Source organism: Colius striatus, chromosome 1 (assembly GCF_028858725.1).
Source record: "Colius striatus isolate bColStr4 chromosome 1, bColStr4.1.hap1, whole genome shotgun sequence".
Classification (NCBI taxonomy): domain Eukaryota; kingdom Metazoa; phylum Chordata; class Aves; order Coliiformes; family Coliidae; genus Colius; species Colius striatus.
Genome location: NC_084759.1, coordinates 142,347,965 through 142,361,749, shown reverse-complemented (window position 1 = coordinate 142,361,749; position 13,785 = coordinate 142,347,965). Strand labels below are relative to the sequence as shown.

Here is a 13,785-nt window from a genome sequence, read left to right as displayed (position 1 = left end):
ACTCCGTATTTATAACCTTACATGAGAGATGTAGGGTTTATGTGTACACATGCAGTAATTAAAAATATTTTGGTTAAAGTATTCTTGTGGGACACGTGCATATATGCACTGTGATTTATACTGCAATCTCTCCAAATCCGAAGGTTTAAATAAGACGAAAGTGATGTGGACAGAGTAGTAAACATCTTTCTTGTGCATTGATTTTCTGTAGAATACTCTTTCATTATAAATCATCAGCTATTTTTTCTTTTTAGAGTATTGTGTTGATGTATGCTCAGATCTTGGAAAATACTGAACACAAGATCAAAGGTGTCTTGGATTGATTCCTTGCATCAGCTAATGAAAAGATATATTTGCCAACCTCCCTAATTGAGATGACTAATAAGAATATTTCTTCACAGAAAAGCTCCTAATCTATTAACAAAATAACCCGTGTTTCATATAGATGCTGTTAATTTGAAAATATTAGCCATTTATACAAATGTAAATGTTAAAATTCTCCTTCCCTTAAGTACCATAATAATTTCTAATTGCTTTAATAGGATGAGAGGTTCACAAAGCTGAGTTTGTCATTTAGGCACCTATTCCATGGATGCAATATTTTGAAGTAATCTGTACAGTGGATGGAATTGAGTGTGTTGTATAGACATGCAAACAGTAAAAAATCAGATTCTACAATTTGTATAATGGCTAGCCTGAATATAGATCAGTCTGACGTTTGTGTGTTGGCTGCTTTTTTTTTCCACAAAACCTTTTATAACATAGTTTGTGACAAAAGAATTTTGTGCTTACCAGAAACTGCAAAGAATTATCTTACTGCAATGTATGAAAGTATATATATGCAAGGACTCTTGTGTCTTTAGCAGCCTAAGAACAAATAATCAAAACTCATATTTGTGTATAAATAAAACATGATATTTAAATAGTGTAATGCTAACCCAATTTGGGAGAGCCTAGTGGGAAACAGAGTATGGGAAATCAGTATGGGAATTGTTTGTTCTGGTGAGAAAATCTAAACATTTGTCCTAATCCCAAAATGCCTGTTCTCAAGAAACATGAGGGACACTTTAATGAATTCAGTTTCTGTGCTCCAGGATCATAGCATTCTGACACTTAAGCGTGTGAAATGTAGATGCTAGGAAGATTTGCATGAGAAAAAGGTTTTGAAGCATACTAAATTACTGATGTAGATATAAATTTGGAAATTTAAACACATGGTACCTGGAACTAACTGACATGACTGTAGAAATAATTTTCCTTTGAGTTCTGTTGCCTGCTAGACCATTTCTGGTATCTGCCACAGAGCTCAAATTCCCTTAGAAAGCCAGAGAACTGTCAGAAATGTTCATAGTTCAAAACCTGATTAACCGATTTTTTTCAGAAGTTTACTAGGCTTGCCTGTGCTTAATCAGAATTTTTATTCTTACCACACATGTATGGGCACAAGTTTCTTCTGAATAAATTATGTTTTTACTGTGCATGAGGTATTCTACAGAAACTGCCTATGCATTATTTCTTTAAAATAGAAATAGCTTACTTTTTTCTTTATAGGATAAGCTGCTTCATGTTTACCATAGGTAAACTCTTTCATGTGGACATTTGCCACTAAATAACTGGTGTACTGCATTCTGGTTTATGCTCAGCTTTTTTTATGGATATACCTCTTCACTTAGCATGAGGTAACTGCATTGTGGTTTTGCTTCTTCTGTGACTACAAGTTTATTGGGTTGTTTCTGATTCTGCTTACTTTAAATTCACTCCTGCTGATTTGCTTGTGAAGTTGGTTTTTTCATACAGATAGGGTGAAAGAATTAGAGTGCTGTACACTGCCCTCTTAAACCAAATGAGTGTAATTTTCTGTGAGTGTAATTCAGCTGACAAATGTATTACTGACAACTTAAGCTCTTTATCAATAGCACTTTTTTACTATCTTGCCCTTCTGCTGTCTCAGAGATAGTGCAATATATGGTTGTCTTTAAAAATACAAGTCTCTTTCTTCTGACTCTCACAAATTAAATCCTATTGAAGTCATAGCAGTATTTTGTATCTAACCTAAACATTATAAAAATCACCCATTCATTTCCATTGAAATTAGTGTTTTGAAGCTCTTGATCCATCTTACAGGGAATATGTAGCATTTCTGGAATCAGCAAGTTCTGTTTCATCACAGCCCTGCTGGACACCTGACATTAGCCCTTTTTTCGGTTTCTTTGCGTGGGCTGCAGCTGAATGTCAGCAGGGACTCCCTCAGACAGCCAGGCCTTTGCTTCTGTGGTGCTTTCGGAGGAACCTACTTCCCAGAAATGCCGCCAAAACATTAACCCTTTGAGAATGGGAAAGAATGATTTCTCAGACGGACCAAATCCTATTCTAGTATTTAGCGTTCGATCTTTTTTGAGCTGAATGTGGCTCATCCTCTTACAAATGTTTGACATACTTTTGTTGTAAGGAACATGAAAGGAATTGTCATAATGCAAAAAATTTGTGATTGTGCATGCGGATTTGCTGGCAAGAAAGCCACCTCTATGTTCTGTCATTTTCTAGTGATGTACATTTGAGGTTAGACCTTACTGAATTATATTTTTAAAATAAAATACATCATAATTATTGTATCTTTTATTTCAAGAGTAGTAGCATTGTAATCATGATGATCTAAAGACAAAAGTAAGTCCGTGTTTGCAGATACTGTTGTAGGCAGACAAGGAAGGGCTCCTGTAGCCAAAAGCTTTTCTCTTTTTGCCAGCTGTAAAAATAATTGACTGAATAAGAGCTTAGCTATAAGCTAACATCTTCAGAAGCCTAGATTTTAGTCAATTAACAAATGACATCTGTCTCTTTAATTTTTTTTTACTTTATCACTGGACTGCATCCTGAAAAATCAATACAGAATTATGTGATATGTTGTAAAAAAAGTTGCAAACCTGTCCTATGTCTTTCCAAACACTAATTACTGTTTTCTACATGAAGAATAGCTCGATCATTGAGCAGTTTTGCAGAAAACTGCCAAATGCCTCTACATGATAAAGCTGTCATTTAGTATAGGATGTACTGGCATTGTGGGTTAACAGTAGTAGTCAGAAAATTTTCAGTAGTTAAATTTATCAATAGTATTTTTACAGTAAACTTTTATTGAATCTTCTGAATTCAGCAAAATGCTTGTTAGGGAAAAAATGTCTTTCCCAAGGAATGGAATTTCTATTTAAAAGTTAGGGAAGAGCGAGGTGAGATCAACCCCTGAGCAGGAAATAGACTTGGTCAGTAATGCTCACTAAAGTATGGGAGATGCTAAGGAATCTCTTGGTTAATACAAAAACCTTAAGCCAAGATTCATCTTTCCATTATGTCACTGAGATATGAGAGACGTAGGTGTAAATTCTGTAATCTGTCAATATTCTGATATTTGTACAAAACAGAATCTCTCTCAGTCCCTTCTATAAGAATATCTTGTTAGAGATCCACCCAATAACAGCTTATTGCCTACTGACTAGAGCCTCAAATGAGATGTATGAAGATGACAAGAGCTTGAACCTTTATCTCTCATGCTGAAGCTTTTCTAACACATCACTAAGTTTTCTCCCCATGCTTTCCATCACCCCATATTCTCTTGCTCATAAATATGAGAATCTTCAGTGTTCTTCCAGTATAAGAATTTTCAAGTCATTGGATTTTGCAGAATGTAACAATGCTTCCCCCCTCATGTGACATATTTCTATGACACAATGTCATATAATTTCATGTTATGATTTCCCTTGTTGCTGGGAAAGTGTAGATTCTTCTCTTGAAGGTGCTGATTTTTTTTCTTGGTATTCAGAAAAATAATTTCCCTGTTTAACTTAGTTAGAATTTGAATCTGGGAGATTAAGGAGAATTTAACTACAAAGTGTTCAATGCTTAGTTGTCTCACCTGTGTTGCAGAACCTACAGTTCTTAATGAGGTATTTAGACTTCTTGTTTGGAATGAGTATGGGATGAGCTATGTATCTGGTTAATAGTAGTTGCAAAGACAATATCTGCAGTATGAAAAGCCTAAATCAGGCAACCAAAAACAAACAGACAAATACACCTTGGAATCTTAAACACTAACGCTTGGTGGGTCAATCTCTGTCTTGCAAAGATGAGTGTGGAAATCCATTCATTAAAAAGCATGCCACAAGTTAACCCTTTCTTTAAAAATTGTACTAGTAGCAATGGCTGCTTCCTTTTGATCTAAAATATGGGGCTAGAGAATCACAGAGTCCAGGTCTTGGGTGTGATTATCAATTAAACTCCTTTTTCTGTCTAAGTATGTTCAAATACACATCCCCCACTTCCTTTGGAATGGCAGGATGACAAATATTTAAGTTAATTGAAAATATTACTATTCAGGTCTTTCTGTTCTTATATCTTCAACCAATTAGAATAAGAAGCTGTGCTCTCTTTCGTATTTTTTGTCAGGCCCATTGAATCTTTAAATATTTCATGCAAAATGAAAATGCTTCAACAGGGAGAGATGAAAAGAGCTGCCTGCAGCAAGGTTCCCAAACTCACCAGAGTAGCAATAGGTACATTGCATTATCCTGAGACTGCAACAACAGGACTGCTTTGTAAACCGAGTACAAGGAACTGCTGTATCATTGGCTGTAGTTGTGCTACAGGTTGGAAAGACATCTAACCAATCTGCCAAGGTGTGGGAAATGTGAATTTCAATCCTGTTATGTCAAGGAGAAGATTGAAGCATGTTCTGCTACTTACAGATGTAAAATTTATGCATGTGGATGAAAGGCAAGCTCTGTCCCTGCATAGAGCCCAGTTAAGAAACTTTAAGTTGCCCCATGGAGGTAATATGGGCAGATGAACATGTTTTAAGACGTTATATTTGCATCTTACCCTTTTAGAATTTACATTTGAGGCGGGCCTGAAGAGACTTAACTCTGTCAAGAGAAACATTGGTCATAACCAGCAAGAGACTTAGTAGAGAACTGTGCTTACAAAAATATCTTTGTGGTTTATAGATTTAGTTATAATTTTTTGTGAGACTTAAAGACCAGTTTTCATTACTTGAAATATCAGGTAATCCTCAAGGTCTGAGAATAGAGCAATAAGCTTCAAGTAAAGTACAAGTTCAATGTAATTACTTTGACTTTAATTATGGTACCTTTATTAAACTGTTTAAGAAAAGCATGATTGATAATTATGCAGGAGAGTATGATATAACTAAGATCAGTAAGATTAAAAGTATTTCTACTTTTTTATTTCTACATAAGGCAGTATTTCAGCAGTATTTTTCAAGTTTGATTGAGATCTCTAGTCAGGTCTATGAAAAAGAAATAAAAATCATTGGCTGGTATCACATGAACTTGATAAATATTTTGCCTTTCCAAGATATTCACTGATTTAGAAGTGGAGTCTGAGAAATGGATGAGAAGCTAGTAAGATTTACCAGCTCCCTTCAGAGGGAAAAATGATGTTTTGTTTGAAATGATACAGAAGAGCTATGTGAACTGAAAAAGTAGGATTTTTCATGATGTCAACTATTAAAGAGGATTTTTCCATTATTCTAAAAATCATTTAAAAAAAAAAAAGGAAACCAGAGAAAAGAATGCATTTTGCATACAACTTGCATGTTGGAAAGGAGTGGGTGTCAAAAGCATAGAATAATTTTCTATGGTGTATTTATTTTCCAGCTACCTTGCACATAATGAAGTCTGTTCTCAGCTGAACAGTTCAGAGAACAATGATAACAATTCATAAGCTTGGTGCTAACCCTTCCTCTCACACCACCTCTTCATTTTTCCTGGGAAAACTGAATTCAAGGTTGTTACTGACAATTTCTGTCATATATTACAAACTCTCTTGTGCTTACCTAACAGACTGCTAGATACCACTAAATACCGTTTGTTGCTGGTTGTCACTGTCATGTTTCTGAATCATGTAATAGATTTCAGTTCTTTGACCCAAAAGTTGAATTGGGGCTTTTCCAGCTTCAGGGGAGATAATTTATGTGGATGTGAGACAGTTTTGCCTATATAACCTGAAATGAGTTTTCACAGCAGATCAGATGATAAAAATGTGAGAGTTTGGTTGTGATTATTTAGTCCATTGATGTTTATAAATAGCCCAAGTTTGATTCTTGAGACAACTCTGAGTAGAGGAAGTAATTTCATTTAGTAGATGATGTGGTTGTTCAGAAGCAGCTCTTTTTCTCGCCTGGGAGAAAGGAAATGCTGAAGTGGCAGTATGTGGAGAGGCAGGTGGAAGCATGTGGGAATGTGTTAGCTGGAGGAACAACACACAGCTGGGCTGTGGATAAGTAGGGCTTCTCAAAAACAAATGGAATTAACTCATGTGTGGAATTATAAAGTTATATCTAGTGAAGTTGTTGTTTAACAGAATTTAAAGATATTCTCTCACTACTGCTGCTGTATTCCTGCTGACTTGGTTGATGCTGTATAGGTACAGATGAGGCAGTGTAGCAGGTTTTCTCTTATAGCTTGGTTGACATAGATCAAATAGATGTAGTAGTTTTAATTGCCTGCCTGCATGCTGGCATTTTTGTGGTAGTGCCCCAGTTTTAAGGCTTAGAAGCTGGCTGACATTCTCACATTGACTGTGGTTTGGAGAAATGACAAGAAATGAAATTTATTTATTTTTCATTTAAAAAGAAAGTGATTTCTAAAAATATTCTTTTGAGATACTTCTTTTCTTCTCTTAGACTGCTAAATAATGACTTGAAAATAAATCTAAGCATCCACCAACATGTAAACACAGTGTACCTTTTAGAACAGATTAATTCATTATTCCTTCACCTATGTTATTACACAGATTCTATAACCTAAAGTATAGTTTTAGATTAATGGAATTAGTAACTGCTAAATATTGTGTAAATGAAATAGAAAAGACAATTACAGCATCTTAAATCAATCATGAAGCTACAGATTTAAGTTAATTTCAGTTTATGCTGATACCTTAAAGGATGGTATGAGTCTTGCTCAGCCATGAGTTACTGCTGATCATTTGATTGACGTCATGTTCTTCCTTGTAAGGTGGTACTTTCCATTCTGTACTGCAATCCTCAAGCATAAAAATGTATGATGTGACCCTTCTTTCCAGTCAGCATATATCCAGTTTTCTATACTTGTAGTAATTCCTGACAAGCTGAAATTTCTTGCATAAGTCAACTGGGAAATCTGTCCTACAGGTAGTGTTAGTACTGAAGATCTTGGGAGCTTTCATGACTGATTTTATTAGATGATATGTAAGTTCTAATAGTCAAAAGTCCCTCTGCTTTGTCAAGATGGTAATACTAGTCTAGTTCTTAGGCAGAATTCTTCTATAAGGTAGGCAAACATTTGAAAAAAAAATGTTTTAACCTCTCAGCTTACTGACAAATTCCTACTGGCATTTTCCCATTTGAAATAGTGACTCACTCAAGTTGGTGGAAGTGAGAGAGTCACCTGAGTAACAGATTTTTAGTGTTAGAAGGAGGGACTTGAACTTTCTGTAGTATAACTCAGTTCCACCTCCAGCTCTGCTTTTGAAAAACACTGTTGATCTGTCAGTGTTTTGGTTTCCTCTTGGTAGTTCAGGAGGATTAGCATGGCACATACTCTTCTCTTTATTTCTGCAGTGGAGAGAATCCTCTAATTTTATTTCTTCTTTTAGCATATGCAGATGACTATCCAGGCTCTCCAAGACGAGCTTCGAATCCAGCGAGACCTGAACCAGCTGTTTCAGCAGGATAGCAGCAGTAGAACCAGTGAGCCTTTTGTGGCAGAGTTGACGGAGGAAAACTTCCAGCGACTTCATACAGAGCATGAACGCCAGGCCAAGGAACTATTCCTGCTACGTAAAACCTTAGAAGAGATGGAACTGCGTATTGAGACACAGAAACAGACCTTAAATGCACGTGATGAGTCCATCAAAAAGCTGCTGGAGATGCTGCAGAGTAAAGGTCTGTCAGCAAAAGCCACTGAGGAAGATCATGAGCGAACAAGACGGTTGGCTGAGGCAGAAATGCACGTGCACCACTTGGAGAGCCTTCTTGAACAGAAGGAAAAAGAAAACAACATGCTGAGAGAGGTAAGTGACCAAGCTCTGGTTTTATCTCCAGTCTTAAACTCTTCTCTGTCTCTTCTCCATTTCGCAGCTATAGGGAAAGAATCTTCCATCCTCTCCATAAACGCAGACTTAGCAGATTGTGTCCCTGTTTTAAAACTTCTTCATGGCGTTCTTGTGTGTGCTTTCTGGGGTTTTGTGCTTTAGGCCTCACTTTCCCCGTAGTGCCCATGTGAAGCTCTAGAGGTGACTTGTCACACAGACTATAAAAATCATTCAGTTCTATTTTAGTTTGTGAGAAAGTGGCTACCTGTATTTAGAAGAGAGCTGAGAGAAATCTTTGCAGGAGTAATGGATGATTGCTCTACAGTTTCCATGGAAACAGTCGTCTTGCTGTGAAGGGTATTTGATAAAACTATTAGCTGCCCTGGATGCACAGCCAAAAAAAAGATTACTTAAAGGGACACTGCTGCACACATAGTAACCCTTTACCCCTATCTTTCCAAAAACAGAAAAGAAAAAACATTGTTATATCTGTATTGCACCTTAAAGAAGTACAATGGTAGACATTCTTCACTATCAATCATCCTAAAATAATTATAATAACATATAGACTACATGTAAGTATCTTAGAAAAATAGAGGAAAATAAATGAGTTGATGTGTAGACAGTGTCATTAAATTTCTTGACGTTGTTAAATGCATTTTCCTCTTGTCAATCAGACCCTTAAAGTATTCTAATATTGACTTCTAAAAGGCCAGTAATTCAGCATGTGTTGTGTACATACCCAGGTATGTATGTTTTTGCATCTATTCACTAATGATAAGATTTTCTGTAATATTATTTTACATACATCTGTAGATGGAATACATGAATCAATAGCTATATGTGTGTGTGTAACGTGTGTGTGAATCTAATTAACTGTCTGCTTTGTTGTTCAGCATTTTTTTTTTAAGTCTGATGCATGCACAAGATTTAAGTTTCCTCTCTAAGAAGCCAGGGAAGCGAGGTATGGCACAGAGGTTTTTCAGATGAGTGTTTGCAGCACATAAATACTACTTAATGCATCTTATTCATATGTTTTCCATGGCGTGACCCATTGTACTTGTGCTCTTGCAAGCAGTTAGATGAGAAAGCTAGGGCCTGTTGCATTTCTGAGCCAAAATTAGGCTAGATTAATTTTTTTAGAGCAGTAATCTCTTGAGTGTCTGGAGTGAAGATAATATGATTCCAGAGTTTCTACACTACAGTATTTCCTTTATTTAGCAACCAATGATAATTCTGTTCCAATTCTTGTATCTATTTCAGGAAGAGCCCCAAATGGCTTCCATTTTTTTCTGCTTTAAGTCCAGCAACGTAAATGAGAAGCTGGCAGGAGCTGTGTAATTTTTTAGGAATGCGCTTACATTTGTTTCAGCTTCTAGTGTGTAGATGTTGAGATAAGAAATCTTGCTTCATTCACACGTATCTGGGAATCATCAATCATTTAAATCCTAGCCTTTACCTGGAGAAGGTAGAGATGACTTCCTAACTTTGAAAGTGCCAATACTGTTAATCTAACATTTTAAAATTAATTAATTCTTGCTGCCCACTCACCTCTAATGTTCTGAGACGTGTAAGCCAGGCATACTGTAATTTGTAGCTCAAGCCGTTGATATGATGTGGGATCCAGTCTTTGAAGCTGAGCACCCTAATAACTTTGGAAACATGGTGCCACATCCAAAAATGTCAAGTGATTTCTTGATGGGACTGGGTCACATCAGGAAGGGCTTTCGTAGTACTCATGTGTTGTCTTTGAGCTCTGAGCTAGACTGAGCTAATTGAACTCAGGCTTGTCTGCATGAAATTCAGGTCTTGTGCCAAGAGCTCCAGGATGCTAGAGAAAATCAGGGAATATCACTGGATTTAGGATTTCTGACTTCATGAGCACTAAGTTGATCTACTCTAAGGATCTGGTTGAGAGTTGCTACCACCGTTCCACACTTGGAAGTTGTCTCTATGCAGAACCTCTTAGGTGTGTCTGCATCACCCTCCTCAGATAATGTGGGTTTTTTCTGTCATGTGTTTTTCTGTGTTTCCATAGTTTTAGACTATTTTAGCCTTTTGCTAAATACTAACTATGGAATTTTTGAGCTGCCTTAAAGAAATCAAGCTATGTTTTTGGTGGTTCTATGTATAGCATTCCCAGTACCTGGAAAGGCATGCTAAAGTTGTTCTTAAAGACTGCTGTTAAAGGAAGCATTAGTATCTCAAAGGGATTTGCATGTGCTTGGGAGATCAGCAGTTATACTTCATGTTCTAACATGTTAGAAAAGCTGAGAAAAACTTCAATAGCAATTTTGACCATCTTAGCTAAAATGAATTCTGAAATGTCAGAATCCACTAGTAGTGTATTTCTGACTTTACAAGTTGTTAGACTTCTGATAAAAATCTTTGCTAAGAATAATAATGATGATGATAATAATAATAATATATAGATCTGCATCTTGAAGCAAAAAGATATCCCTCCATTTTTCAACTGGAGCTGATGTGTCATTTGAAGCATGATATTGAGACTCAAGATCCTCAGATGGTTTCTCAGACAAGACAGCGCAGGTGCAGTGGCCAACAGTCTGACTTTAAAAATCAAGTGTGAATTGATTGATTTCTTCAGATATCACTGTTATTGTGATTGGACTAAAGATTCCATTATTTTTTTAAGGAAAATAAGTTCTTTGAGAGCCCAGAATTGTGGTTCTGATACAATTATAACTGTACTGGTTCAGGCTAATGATCTCTTTAGTTCAGCATTCTGTTTCACATAATGACTGTATGCTGACACCCAGGAAAGGGCAGAACAAGTCAAGTATGACACTTCTCTATAATGCTGTCCCATCTTCCCAGCTATTTACAGATAGCTGTAACTTTTGGTGACTTTTCAGTTTAGTATTGTCCATGGAACTGCCTTCTGGATATAGAGTTAATGTCTTCTTGACTCCATGTAAATTTTTGCAGCTGTATCATTTGGTAAGGGGTTCTACAGACCTGCTCTCTGTTACAGGAAGAAGTTGCTTCATTCTGTTGAGTTTGGACCTATCTCCCAATGGCTTAATTGACAGCCTCTTGTTCTTACAGTTAAAAGACATGGTGAATAGGGGGTCACTACCAAGAATGTGTGCCACTCACCATTTTAGATTTCCAAATTCTCTCTTTTTCTAGGCTGAAAAGGCCAATGCTACTTAATTGTTCCTCATATAGAAGATACTGCATATCTTTGATCATCTCACAGAGCACTTTCTCAGTTTTCCATGTCCAGGTTATGAAATGGATTCTTCTGCAGATAGTGAGAGGTATCTCCATAAGCAGTTTAACTCACTTTGGCTTTTCCCAACTGTTCTGGATTCTGGGGAGCTAAAATAATCTTTCCATAAAAATCTATAGGAAAGGTCCTTTATCCAGCACAGTGTGTATTTAACAACTCACTGATACAGAGGACAGTCTCTCATTAACACAAAACAGTGAAAAATCAAATATCTTATTGAACATCTAAACACAGGCATGGATCTGGATGCCATGACTTCAACAGATGACAGTGTGGCTGCATCACATTCCTCTACCCTAGAAAACAAGCTTAAGCTTCATAGCTTATGAAAAGATGGCTGCTATTTTGAATACCCTTTCTTAAGTCATAGTGAAAATTATTCATATTATTGTTGGTATTTTAGACTTAACTTTCAGAAACAAAATTATTTTCATACCAGCAAGAAATACTTGATGAAATCCAGCAGCTGGACTACAGCTTCCAGAATAGCTCCCAAGTTACATTAACTGCCACCTCATTGTCCAAACTCACCTGTTGCAGAATTATCAGAGATGGCAGTGACAGGACATACCTCTAAAGATAACAAAGCTTGCTGTGCTCTTTTTAGCAACCTCCACACTCCCTTGCCTCCCCAAAATACTAGATGTACTGAGTAGAAGTATGTTTTTCTCAGCTACATTGAGTAATAGACCAAATATCAATGCAAATGCTGGCAGAATGTGATGTGATTTTGTCCACACCCAGTGTTCTAAATGGTTGGGAGTACTATGAGCAAACTATGGTTTGTAAGGACAATCCAACATTCATCGTACCAACTTGGTTAAACCTTTCAGTTTTGATTTGTTCATTTCTTATATCTTTAGAACTATATATCTGAGGAAGGAACTGAAAACATATACTTCTAGCATCACAATCAGTAAATAGCTAACTTCCTGAGAGTTTATGGAGAAAAAAATTAGGCCAAATTTCTCATTTGCTTAGAAGAAAAGATAAAACCAAAACTATCTGTATTGGTTCTACAGCAGGGGACAAAAAGAAGCTACTTGTTTGCCAAATATCTGACAATAATACACAACAACTTTGACAATGTTGTCTCATTTTCATACTCATTCACAAGGGATATCAGCACAGACTTTACAGCAGTAGTTAATAAGGTGACCTATTTGACTCTGGATTGCGACTGGACATACTCTGCAAACCAAATATATCTTTGTTCACAGCAGGATTGTGGCATAAACTAATTGGAGTCTCCGGGATATACTGACACATCACTATATTTCTCCTGCTCAGATCAGACTATCCTTTGATGTCTCAAATCATAAAAACAGAAGAGGATGTATGAGGGGAACTTCCCAAATGTATTCTCTTATCTTCATTGCCCAACATGTTTGCTGGTATCCACCCCATAGACCTATGAAGCCGTCGATCCCCATCACACTTTGCAGAACATACAGTCACACGCCTGATAATATACATGACCTTAACCATTGTTTTCCTGAATTGATGCAGTAGAGGTCATGCACAGCTAGTTCTTCTTCCTTCGTAACAGTTTTACCACATATTTATAGTGAAGGATACACATTCTTGCAAATGACATGTGACTGTTGTCAATACCTTCAAGCAAGAGGTCAAAACAAATCCCCCTTTAAGTTAAACTGTAGTCTTACGACTCTAGCATTATCATGGGAAAAGGAGAGGCTAAGCAAGTATTAAAAGTGGTGTGAGGTGTTATTGAAATATCAGTGTCAAAGAATGGCAACGTAGTTCATCATAAAGAATGAGAACAGACATTTGACTCAGTACAAAAAAATTAGACAGTTAATCCCTGAACTGTGAATCCAGGTCTGGGACAGATAGCTGGCTACAGCCTTTTATTTGGAAACAGAAAGAAGGCTCTTTAATCTTGACAGTTTCTTCAGGAGTCAGTTCTAGGTTCAAGGTTTGTATGTTACAGTGGTGTGGAACAAGGAGAGAACAAACAGTAGCTTTGCACTTTGTATCACAAAAACTGAGTTTGATTGTAAATGATAGTTTTGATATTTTATTTTTTTTTAAATATTTGTGCCCATTCAAACAAGATGGATTTTTAATACAGATGAGTGCAAAACTGAATTAAGGAGCTAAGGATGTAGTGCTTAACAAATAAAAGGTGATTTTGTATGTAAAGCAGTCACAAAATGGATCATTCAGAGGGCTATTCATTCATAATGAATTTAAGGAAAAAGACTATGGCAGAAAAAGCTATTATTTCTATCTTCAGTGTGTGTTGAAGTGGCAACCCTACAAAGTCCTGTTTGTGAACTGTATTACAGTTATCTAGTATGGCCTTATGGCAAGAACTGATCCCTGTTTGTAGCTATTTTCATTTGAACAGTGCTCACTTTATTCTAGGAAGTAACACTAAATTTCTGTGAACGGTCTTTATTATGTCTTCCATTTAGGGAAGATGT

General features: G+C 36.5%; 1 protein-coding gene across 3 annotated transcripts in view; it reads left to right on the top strand.

Moving 5' to 3' along the window:
- The window catches only part of ERC1 (ELKS/RAB6-interacting/CAST family member 1), a 300,129-nt gene that overhangs the window by 59,612 nt on the left and 226,732 nt on the right, over positions 1 to 13,785 (top strand). For all 3 annotated transcript variants that reach the window (XM_062010118.1, XM_062010103.1, XM_062010110.1), the window contains exon 3: positions 7,642 to 8,058. In XM_062010118.1, the coding sequence (XP_061866102.1) occupies positions 7,642 to 8,058 (417 nt within the window). The remainder of the gene's footprint in view (positions 1 to 7,641; positions 8,059 to 13,785) is intronic.